The sequence below is a fragment of the Morone saxatilis genome, unplaced genomic scaffold (assembly GCF_004916995.1).
Source record: "Morone saxatilis isolate NCDOM2014 unplaced genomic scaffold, NCSU_SB_2.0 Contig20, whole genome shotgun sequence".
Taxonomy (NCBI): domain Eukaryota; kingdom Metazoa; phylum Chordata; class Actinopteri; family Moronidae; genus Morone; species Morone saxatilis.
In genome coordinates, this window is record NW_023339763.1 from 17,496,200 (window position 1) to 17,507,870 (window position 11,671).

The 11,671-nt window shown below is 41.4% G+C and overlaps 1 protein-coding gene across 5 annotated transcripts in view; it reads left to right on the forward strand.

The window, feature by feature from the left end:
* The first annotated feature begins 2,231 nt into the window (after positions 1-2,231).
* LOC118331425 (unconventional myosin-XVIIIa-like) overlaps positions 2,232-11,671 on the forward strand; it is a 51,979-nt gene continuing 42,539 nt past the window's right edge. Inside the window, exons 1-13 of one of the 5 annotated variants that reach the window (XM_035666353.1) lie at positions 2,232-2,371; positions 3,241-3,307; positions 3,457-3,480; positions 4,276-5,076; positions 6,880-6,969; positions 7,181-7,252; positions 7,953-7,979; positions 8,834-8,893; positions 9,728-9,815; positions 10,194-10,300; positions 10,388-10,564; positions 10,701-10,911; positions 11,009-11,151. In XM_035666353.1, coding sequence (XP_035522246.1) covers positions 3,269-3,307; positions 3,457-3,480; positions 4,276-5,076; positions 6,880-6,969; positions 7,181-7,252; positions 7,953-7,979; positions 8,834-8,893; positions 9,728-9,815; positions 10,194-10,300; positions 10,388-10,564; positions 10,701-10,911; positions 11,009-11,151 — 1,839 coding nt within the window. In that variant the 5' untranslated portion in view covers positions 2,232-2,371; positions 3,241-3,268. Of the gene's footprint in view, positions 2,372-3,066; positions 3,308-3,456; positions 3,481-4,275; positions 5,077-6,879; positions 6,970-7,180; positions 7,253-7,952; positions 7,980-8,833; positions 8,894-9,727; positions 9,816-10,193; positions 10,301-10,387; positions 10,565-10,700; positions 10,912-11,008; positions 11,152-11,671 lie in introns of all 5 variants that reach the window. The other 4 variants (XM_035666354.1, XM_035666356.1, XM_035666357.1 and 1 more) reach the window with 4 other exon arrangements.

Below are 11,671 nucleotides of genomic sequence, written 5' to 3' on the forward strand. Positions count from 1 at the left end.
TTTGACTGCTGTTTGACATATTAAGGCAGGACATACTTGACATTCTTGGGCGTGTTACAGATACCATGACTGTCAGTTAATGGGACATAGACACACTCAATCAGTTGTTGGCTTTCTCATTCAAGAATCATTATCCCTGGTGTCTGTGCAGGTGCTGTTCATTTGCAGGCTGTTACACGAGACTGTTTTTTTTACTTTCCTCTCCTCCCTTAACGCAGGAGCCACAGGTGAGATCACACCTGAATTTAAATTAAATAATGTCCATGTGGCCCACTTTCAGAAACAATTTCAGATTTTCAGGCCTATTTACTATTACTGGGTAAAATCTGGGTCACATCCTGGACTTTTCAGAGGACGGGAGAGTGTGATGTCCCATGATTCATATCTGCTCTTACAGTACTTCTCAAAGCATTAGTCAAATGTCCACCTGATTTCTGCTTTTCTTGGAATACACAGTATGGAGATTTTAATCTGAAATGATCATCTTTCATCATTAAATATGATAATTTAATTTCAGGGATTTTGTCACTGTCTTGAGATTTTTAGCTTTTCTGTGTTTGTTCTCGGTGTAAGCTCTGGCTTGTTTAATAGGACCTACAACCCAAATGAAAGGAAATCGCAGATATTGTTGTGGACAAACCAATAATTTATGCTGTATTTATATAAAACATGCATGACATATTCAATGTGGTAGTAAACCCAAGTTAACACTAAACAACAATTTACAGCATGGGACAGATTTCATACTATTGAAGGGTTTAACTGGGACAGAATCAGTAGTGTTTATGGTGTATAGTCCTTAATCTTCGGTCTGCACTAACCATGTGTAGACAAACAGTTGACACGATGCTGTGTCCCAGTAACTGACTCTGGGGATTAGCAAACTGTGCTAGATAGACCAGCTAGGCTGTGTGTGTGTGTGTGTCTGGGTCTTGCCGAGTGCTGATATGTGAACTCTGGATTTTGCCATGAAGAAGAAATATCTTATTTGCAGGAAGGCTCTATTTTTTCACATTGCAGTTAAAATAAGGAAGAAAATATATTTTCACAGATGCTTTAGCTTCTGCTGATTCTGAGTGAATTAGTTTAATAAACAACCAACAGTCATGCACTTTGTACACAAGCACTGGTTATTTGATAAATTAAACTGTTGATGAGTTTATGAAGAGGAAAAGAGCGTGCCAAGATTGAGTTAGCTCATCCCTGCCCAGCCAAGCCTGTTGCTACATTTCTGTGTTTTTGTTGTGTGACGATACTCCATGGCATGAATGAGCTGAATTCTTACCTCCAGGCAGCTCAACACATGCTTTTACCCAACTGGTTTTACAGCAATGCAGTTAAGAGAATTTAAGTTATGAAACATTTTGTTTTGATTTGGAGAGTAGTGTTACAATCGTATCTGAATGGTTTATGTCTCATTTTAAAATGTTTAAAATCTTAATTTACAGTACAGATAAACATGAAGTGAGTGTTAGTTATCATGTATCTGGGCTTGGGTCCTGCAACCACTGCTTTGTTCTTATTAAGGTTTTTCTCTGAACTCTACAACATCTCAAATGTAGGTCAGTAGTGTGCCCAAGCAGAACCCTCTGTAAAATTAAGAAATCCATACATTGGTTTATAGCTCCCTCTTGTGGTGTAAAAGCCATGGTGACGAACATGCCTTCCACAAATATTAAAGACATGCTGTGGCCATAGAAAGTAAGTTCGTACTTTGATTCGTTGCATGTCTTTATCTGTTTTGATGTGCGCTTTACTGTAGTGGCATTGAGAAAGAAGTTTCCCTATCACAGGCTCACCTTACAGTGAATGAACAGGTTTCTTGTTTGATGTGCACATAATAGTGTGTATTCTACTTAACCTGCTATTGTGGAGAGGAATGGAAAGTTAAATGAGCTTTCAATTTTAAATCTGTTTGGAGTAGAATATTTGTTGCATTTATATTTAGCCATAGATTTTTGTTTCATTTCTCAATCTCCTAAAGTTTGTGTATCACCTGATGAGTGGGGCTGCCTCACTGATTCCCTGTCACCAGGAGAGAGGAGTGGCAGGGAAAAGTGGCTGTGATAATTGATGTGGTTCTGCAAATTCTATTTATAGCCCCTCTGTATCTCAGCAGCTGTCCCTCTTCTATCTCCCTGCCCAGCTCCTCTCACATTACCCCCACTCTCCCCCACCACCACCACATCCCAGACCACAGCTTTACTGTGCTGTGTTGACTGTGACCCCGCCCCTGAGGTTGCCCTCCCACTCACTCAGGACTAGCGAGTGTGGGCTCTCTGCAGACCCAGGTCCTACCCTGCCTGTGCCCCGACTGCGCTGCTCCAGTGACAAAGCGAAGATTGGAAGGTTAACCAGGCCTAGAGAGAAGGTAATGGGCTCGGGCCTCTGGTGGACTGTGTGTGTGGCGAGCAGTGTGATCTGCTCAGGGTGTACATGCTCTGCTTAGCACTTCCACTTGGGCTCTGATGGCGTCTCAGAATGGCCTCCTTTCCTGCTGAAACTATTTATAGGAGTGGACTCTGATGAAGGCAGGGCCAGAGATGGTGAAACATGTTGCTGTGTGACTCATGTTTGCTGTGTCTCCTCAATGAGGAAAAGGCCAATTTTAGTTGAAACTGTTAATGAAAAGTTGTGATAGGCTTTTTACAAAACGTATTGCATGTTTGCCTGGTGATTAGGTGTAGTGAGGTGTAAGTGTGAAAATCGCATGTATGATTTCTTGGCCAATGGACCATTAATATTGCTCGCTTTAATGTTTTTTCCAGTCGGCAACGCCTACATATGTTTTCTAATTGATTTTGTTTCATCACTTAGAATGTAACAAATGACCGACATTGGATGTAATCGTTTAGTGTGCTGACTGAAGAGTAGTTCTTCATACGTAGTTCTGATTAAGAGTGAGGCCCATGTATAATAAATAACCCTACTGCCGATGATTCTGAGTACAGACTTTTGTTTGCAGTGTTTTAGTCGTGTTAGAGCTTAATGCTCTTGTTTTCCAGTTGTTTCTTGTAGTGTGAAGAGACCAAACAATTTCATTATGTTCATCTGTTGTGTTCTCAGTGCTGCATGGTCCCACTACCCTGTTGGTGTATGACCTGTTGTGTGCAGAAAACAAGTTGCCAGTATCCCACCGCTCAGCCCTTAAATTCCCATTCTTCATCGCACATCCTCCTCTCCCCGACTGTCTCTTTTTTTCTCTCATCATTCCATACTTTTATTCTCCACATCGCCCAGCTCGTTCCATGACTTCTGGCTTATCACCATGGCGTACAAATCACGCTTTTCATTCTGGGAGCACAAGGAAAGTCTCACTTTTTTGTGTTTTTGTTTTGTTTTTGCCTTTCAGTTCATATCTGCATGCTGTTGCTTTTTGAAACATTCCTTTATGTTGATAGAGACAAGCTTTGGTCTGAATGTGTGGTTTGATCTTATTTTGTTCCCCTTGTGTAGGTTAAAGTTGAGAACAAGCCAGATGTAAGTGCTTTTTCACCTGCATGCTTTTGGGCACGTATTCACAAACCATTTTGTGTGCTGTGGTAAAAGATAAGGAAAAAAATGGCTACTAATCATGATCACAGTCATGGGTTAAAATGGGATTTTTATATATAAAATAATATAAGAGGCAACCTGCCGCATACTATCTTAAAATTATGGTATAATTTTGTAAAATTGCAACATTGTTTAAGCAGAATATTTTAACAATTTACATTTGATTTTGGAATAGGTGATGACAAATGCAGTTATTATCATTGTTTAACTGTATGCTGGTAGGGCTTGAGGTGATGCTCATTATAGCCAGGGCAAATACTGTTTCAAGAAACATTAAGGGCCATTTTTTAACCCTCTTCATTGTCATCACTGTGCCTCTCTTGGCCCACGGTCTGAAACATGATGATAATGATGATCAAGTGATTTAGATTGGAATTATAACTAGATTCATATCAAAACAACACCAATCAATCCCAAAGGGTTTTTCTTCAAAAAGTTATGTTTGTACATTTCCCAATAAGCTCTAAAGTTAGAATTGAGTGAAAAGGTTTGATCAAATGGCCTGATTGCATACACTAACTTGAGTGGTTTCATACACTAGCTTGAGTGAGGGTTTTAATGTATAAAAATAGAAATACACTAGCTGATATAAATCCATTTTGAATAATCCTGTATACACAGTTTCTAAGCCCAAAACCTGCTGTCAAAATCTTTGACAGTTTATCTGTGGCAGCCATGGGAATAATCTGCGCTATTGTCTGCCTTTCTGTTTGTATCCAGTCTGATGTAGATAGTAGTCAGCCTCAGGCAGTCGCAAAACCTGAGCTAGACGCAGGAAGTGGTCCACAGCCGACTGCATCAACAGCTGAAGAACACAATAGTAACGTTGACATGGGTGGTCCGGACACCCCGAAGGAGCAGCCGAGCTCTAGCGGTAAAAAGGTGGTAAGGGTTGTGAGAAGGGTTGTTAGACGTGTGGTTCCTCCTGGGACGGAACAGCAGAACCAGCCTGCTGTTTCTGAGGCTGCTAAGACTACCTCTGCTGCAGAGTCTGTGCTCAAAACCACCAGACCTGGTGGGCAGGACAAGGATGATATATCCATGGGTCTGACCAGCCTAATGGGAAGAAGTAGAACCAAGGAACACCGGCCTCGCACCCGAACCCAGGACCGCAAAGAGGACACGAAAGAAGAGGTGACGCAGGAGGAGGAGAAAGAAAAGGTGGAGGAAGAAAAACCTACTGTGGAAAAAACAGAGGCCACACCCACATCTGTGCCCGCTACTACGGCGCCAAACCCCACACCACCAATGTCTAACCCCCTCAGCCCTCCGCCTGGGTTCATCCCTGCCCCCAAACCTGACCCTTTGGCGCCGCCTGCTGGTTTCATCCCTGCCCCTAAACAGAATCTGATGACGCCTCCACCCGGTTTCATCCCTGCCAAAAAATCCAGCCCAGTGCCCCCAAAGCATAGTCCCCTAGCAAGACCTCCAGGATTCATCCCGGTCACAAAGACGGACCCCCTGGCTCCTCCTGCAGGGTTTATCCCAAAGCCGCGTGCAGTTGCTGTAAAGAAACCGGAGGTACTGAGTGAAAAAGTGCATGTCTGCTACTTAACCTCTAGGTGGAGCATGCTGTGTGATAATAACACAGAAAACCCTGTTCATATACAGACAACCTACTCATGATGTTTACCCTGAAAGACAACCTGAGATGATTTTCTTTCGGCTAGGAATCATTATGACTGGCGTTAGGATTAGGCTACAACAAAATGACTCCTTTTACACTTTCCCAAAAGTTGCTCTTGATTTCTGACAAAAACAGGCTCTGATATAATGAAGCCACCCTGAACAAGTGAAGGGAAGCAGGGTGCATGTACCAGCTCATGATCAGACCTCATCAGTGGGTTTAAGGGTGTACTCATGGCTTGCACTCTGGTAGTGGTCAGACGTTGTCCATGAGCACTGAGCTGTGACTCATTACTGTCACTTTCTGCAGGCTCTGTCTACTGTAGACCACCAAGGCAGGGACTTTAAGGATCTTTTGGGATGCTTTTTTAAAGAAACACAAATAAGAATTCAAATGACGTTCTTATAGAGAGTAAACTAATCAGTAGTTATAAGTTGTCAGCCCTTTTCTAAAACAGTTGACCAGAAAACCAAGATCCCAGTTGGTCAGGTTTATATGGAGCTTAGAGCTGGCACTTGAATAATAATCCAGATAATCCAGCTTCAGATAAAAGCTGTTTATGTTATTTTGCAGCCGTCTAGTGTCAAACTTGTCTATACTGTCATAGCCCGTTTCAGTTTGTATCTCAGACAAGGTTATGTTTTTGTCCTGTTATTTAGTGTCGCTGGCATTTTGTCTGTCAGCAGGCCATCTGAAAATTTTATCAACAGATGCCCATTAAATCTGGTGGCCAGTTGGGTATTTGGCCGTGGAGCAAGGGATTTGATTTGGGAGATATGCACCTGGTGTTTTTGCTGAGGGATAGTGTTTTAAACTGCTCTAGGGAGAGATATAGGTTTCCGATATTGAGGGCAGGATCAAGATGTCAGCTTAACTTGAAAATGTACATTTACGTGTGACTAAGCATTCTTAGAGGTTTGTGCTGTTTAGTGGTTTTACTTTTCTGCTCTCACTGGAGCTACATAACAATACGACTGTGCAACAAAAAGCGTATTTATGTTGTTGTTGATAATGGCAGACAACAGCCTTTACCATTAAATACAGAGAATGTTCAGTTAAAACTAATATTGTAAAGGCTCTATTTAGCCTTACTCTCATTCTAAAATGTATCTTAAATAATGATTTTATCATGATTGAAAAAGTTTTTAATAGAACAACCACAGCAACTTGAAATAAAACCTAGATGCAAACAGAGGCAGATATTGGACAAAACTAGGATTATTGCTCCTAATGTTGCATACAATGACAGAGCAAAGTCATTTTTTGTAATGATTTAATATCAGGGGCTAGATTCCTCGGATTTTGGCGCAGTTGTATGAGAATTCATCTGAGACAATGCTGAATTATTTAATTATTTGCAACAGATTGCTGCTTAAGTAACCACTGACAAACAAAAGCCTTGAACCATTATTCTCTCTTGCTGTACCGCTTAATGGTCCAATTTTCTTTAATAGTAATTTTCTTTGACTCATTTCCTGGTTGAATTAATTGGAAAATTAAATTAGTAGGAACAAACCGCCTTTGAAGTTGGTTGTAGTGCTGGATGTGTTAAATTGAATCCAAAGTAAAAAAAAAAATACATCAAACTAAAACTTAAATGTCATCCTCATTATCATCTTCCCATGTCATTTCCATGTATGTGTGTTCATGTTTGTCTGTCAAACTATGTGTCTGTGATTATTATATACTGTGTAAAGGTAAAGGAGACATCTTGTCCTCCTGTGGCCCCCAATGGTAGACCGTCCCCTGTTGCACAACCCCAGGCTCAGTCTGCGCCAAATAAACAGGTGTGTGTTCATCTCCCTGCAAAGGTACTCGTAACCGTGTGTGTTCTCACATTTTAAAAGGACTTTTTTTTTTCTTTTTTACATGGAGTGCTCTGTGCCCATTCAGTTTTCAGTTTGTCTAAAGTGGACAATTATAGCAGGTACCTCTGGATCATTGATTTTACTTTCTGGCTACCCAATTGCAATCACTGGTCCTGCTATCCAACTGTAGGTCCCAGAGCTGATTCCCACTGAGGACGATTACAAACGTGTGAGGAGGATCTTCACTGTTGATGGCAAAGATGTAACTTTTGTCTCCTTATATCTCTTTGTTTGCACTTGCGATGCTTTACCAAGGCTCCCTCTGCCTGTGACCCGCCTGAGTCAACTGCTTGCTTCCCCAGACAGAGGGAAATGTGTCCTAAAATCACCCAGGTCCATGCTGGGCTGTCCCACTGTCCATAGGGTTCCAATTACAGGGGCCCCCTGTGTTGTTGGCCACTTGGTGTGAAATCTGAAACTTTGAGACCAAAGGGGTATTTTCTATGACTTACGAGTTGGAGATTACTTCAGAGTTAGTTCAGGAGAAAATAAAGGCTTTTTATGACAATATGAGCTGGACCTAAACATATCTTGTGTTGAATGTTTATCTTTATAATATACTGGAGGCAAAAACATTCAGTTTTGTGATTGATTTTTGTACTCTTTGAGCTAATTTGTCTGATAATTAATTTAACATCTTTAGTACCATGTTTTTTTTTTTATTGCATTCCTCTCATTCACTAGTATTAATTGCTTTGTTATCAGGTCCAGAGGAGCACCTTTGTACCGAATGATAATATATTTTGCCCATTTCAAAGTGTAGAGCACTAAAAAGCACTTTTTATTCCTTATACTTGCTCCAATCTCCTGTTGTCTCAAATTGTGTCCCCTGTCTCTACTTTTCCTCTGTGGGTCATTGGATCCTGACTTGCTGCTGTCCTCTTTGCTGTTTGCATGGCCAGTGTGCCAAAGGCCACAAATCTTCTCAGGTACAGCCCGCTCGTCCGTGGGGCTCGTTGCACTCTCTCGCCTGTCGAGTGCTGGAGTCTAAGCTTGTTCTCCTCTACTGACCCCTCTCTTTGTCTGTGCCCGCCTGCTTGTCTTTGTCCCCACTCATGGGCCCTGAATGTAGTAATAACCCAGGGGTCACCAAAGTTGGGTCAGGGATTCTTGACCAGGTTTTAAAGGTCTCAGCAAGATTAATAATAGTTTGATTTTATGAATCCGGCATTTAGTTTACAATAAACACAAAGTACAGCTGTGTGTGTTGGTCATGCTGCTTTTGTTCTTTACACCCATGTAGATACTGAAGTTATACTGCAGTAATATGCCGCACATTCTCAAATACATTGCAGCAGCTGAGACATCTGGCAGTACCATACTATCTCTATAGCCAAGTTCATTAGCATTGACTATTATATTGTTTTACAACTGGCTGCATTGCACCCTACATTTAAACCTTACTGTGTACAACTGATCTTGTTAACTGTGACTGTCAATATGACAGAACACAAATTTCCCCACAGACCCACTCACTGCACTTCAATGCACCTTGTAATCCCTGCTCATTAATGCATTAATACTATAATTTTTTATGCTGAATTACCTTAATGACTTATTTTGCTAGCGTTGCTTGACTTAGTATTGCATGGTTGAACTGCTGCAGTGTTTTGTATTGTGTTTTACTCCTAATAATTTGTGACTTGCTATAAAAGTTTTCCACCACGCCATATTGTGCATTGTTGTGCACTTTGAAATTGCAGTCCGACGTAATGTTTCGTGGTTCAATTCCGACACCAAAAAACTGACGTCTCAGTTGACTTCTACTCCCTTCCTTCTCCAGTTGAAGCCTGTCGAGGACCCCGTGGCCATCCTTCAGGCATCACACTCGGCTGCAGCTAAGGTCTGACCATGGCTACAACCGATTGTAGTTCTTGGTTGCATGTCCCCCCTATGTTTCGGAGTGATGTGTGTTTTTGTGGTTTTCGTGTTGTGTGAACTAATAAAGGTGTGTCTGGAATGGCTTAGTAGTGAATAAGACAACCCCACCACCAGGAAAGCCCAGATTGAATCTTCTCTATACCCCTAGTTGCGTCGAAACTAAGCACTCTGCAGTTCACTACCCACTGTCCCCACATTGTAGAGGGAGAGAACACAAAAAATTAATAAATAAAAAAATGTTTTTGTGCAACTATCCGATATTTATTATGCTAGCTGGATTGCGTGTCGGAGTATAGTGTACTTTAAGTGTTTCCATGCATGACTTGCTCCAAACACTTTCTGTTTAGTGCTATTTAAGTGTTTTTTTCTGTACAGTCCCCCTAAACTCATGTATCTTTGTATATGTGAAGTATTTCTATATATGTGAAGTTCTTGGTTGTGATGGAACACCCCTGCCTCACCTTCTATCTATTTCTTTTGTCTTTTTATTCAACAATTTTCTTTTTATAATTTAAGTAAAAGGGGAATTATGGGAACTGTAGGTCTTCTGTGGAGGGCTAATGCGTAATGGGCATAAATGCTTGAGTTGAAATCGGCCCAGTATATTCAGTTCCCCTCGCATGTCTCATGTGAGTGTGGACTGCCCATCAATCTGTGCTTGTGAAAGTTTGTAGGATCCCTGTGCAAGTCCATTATGCATCTGATTTAATTATTAATCATTCAACTGTTATTTTAATGTTTTTTTTATGTTATTGATTATATGTTTCTCACTGTGATTGTTGACCTGTTCTAACAGGGAAAGACTGAGGAGCAGATAACGGCAGAGAAAGCCTGGTATAACACAGACAAAGTATGGCTGGTCCACAAGGATGGATTTTCCTTGGGTTAGTAAAAACTTCAGCATTTTAAGTATCTGTATCCATGTGTCATTTTTAATTTGAGTACTTTAAAGGAAATTCTCAGCTTACTATTCTGTCAGTGCTGGTGCTATAGAGGTGGGCTTTTAAAGCTTAGAAAATGCTTGATATTTTAATGTTAAAATAGGGCACCTGACAAGACTACTCCATTTTACCTCAGTCTGTGTGTAATTAGACTCAGCATGTTTTGAACATGGAATGCTTGTTTAGTTTTACTGAACCTTAGATGTTATTAAAAGAGATACAACTGCCTCACATTATCAGACATGTCAGATAAGATGAAGCTTTTGCGCTAAGAGATCATATGTCATGATAAATTAACTCCACACATTTGTGGTGATACAGCAACCCTCCTGAAGACAGAGGCAGGCAGTCTGCCAGAGGGGAAGGTGAAAATCCGCCTGGAGAGTGATGGCTCTTTATTGGATGTGGATGAAGATGATGTAGAGAAGGTATTTAATCATCAAATAAACTCTGAACCACATCAATTACGGATGACACTGGGTGGGTATGTGACTGCTTCTGACTTTGAACTCTAGGCAAACCCTCCGATGTTTGACCGAGTGGAGGACCTGGCCTCTCTGCAGTATTTGAATGAGTCAAGCGTGATGCACTCCCTGAGGCAGCGGTACGGCGGTAACCTGGTGCACACCCACGCTGGGCCCAACATGGTGGTCATTAACCCCATTAGCGCCCCCTCGATGTACTCCGAGAAGGTGGGCCTGCAGGCTGTGCATATAATGCCACATCTCTTATGGAGTAGCAGAATATGAAAATAGTAATTGATATTCATAACCTCAATGATTTTGCCTCTTTATTCCTCTCTTTGCCGGCCCCATGTCTTCTTTCCAGGTGATGCAGATGTTCAAGGGTTGCAGAAGGGAGGACACTGCCCCTCATGTTTACAGCATGGCCCAGGCTGCTTATAGGAACCTCCTGACCACTCGCCAGGATCAGTCCATTGTGTTGCTGGGCAAAAGTGGCAGTGGGAAGACCACCAACTGTCAACACATCATCCAATACCTGCTCACGATTGCTGGCAGCACCAACAAAACATTTTCCGGTAGCTTGGAAAGGATCCAAACTCTAAATGAAAAGAATTTAGTGAATGTTGTTGCTGGTGTATTAGTGACATCTTTGTTTCTCTTTGTTGTCTGTAGCAGAGAAATGGCAGGCGGTCTACACAGTTTTGGAGGCATTTGGGAATGCCTCTAGCTGTTTGAATGGGAATGCTAGTCGCTTCTCCCATATTGTCTCTTTGGACTTTGACCAGGCAGGCCTGGTGACCTCAGCCTCTATCCAGGTACAAATAAACACATTTATTTATTTATTCAAGTCACTGGTGGTCAACTTCTGAGTTTCATGCTATCTGTTATGATCTCAGGCAATGTGTCATAAACTAGTATAGCAGGGGTCTCAAACTCAATTTGGCTTGTGGCCGCTGCTGGTATTGTCATCTCACAGGAGAGCCACTTCCGCGCTCAAGTACTACAAGAGAGCTATTCTAAAATATGTCATTGCACGAAATGAAATAATGTTTGTTAAAATAGAATTATGTTTCTATTTAAATTGTATATGAATGAGGTAGTTTAAATTGATATTAAACATTTAGAAATAATAATCTTGCATTCTTGCAGGCCAGATTATATTATATTTTAACATAGTGTTGCAGGCTGGAGGGAGGGGGATCGAGGGCCGGAAATTGCCCTTGTACCAGTAGTTTGAGATCCCCATAGTATGGATTCTCACCAAACTCCTGCAGGCTTTGTTAGTATGCTGACTTGCAGTGCACTTGCAGTGTGTATATATATAGATATGTTTAT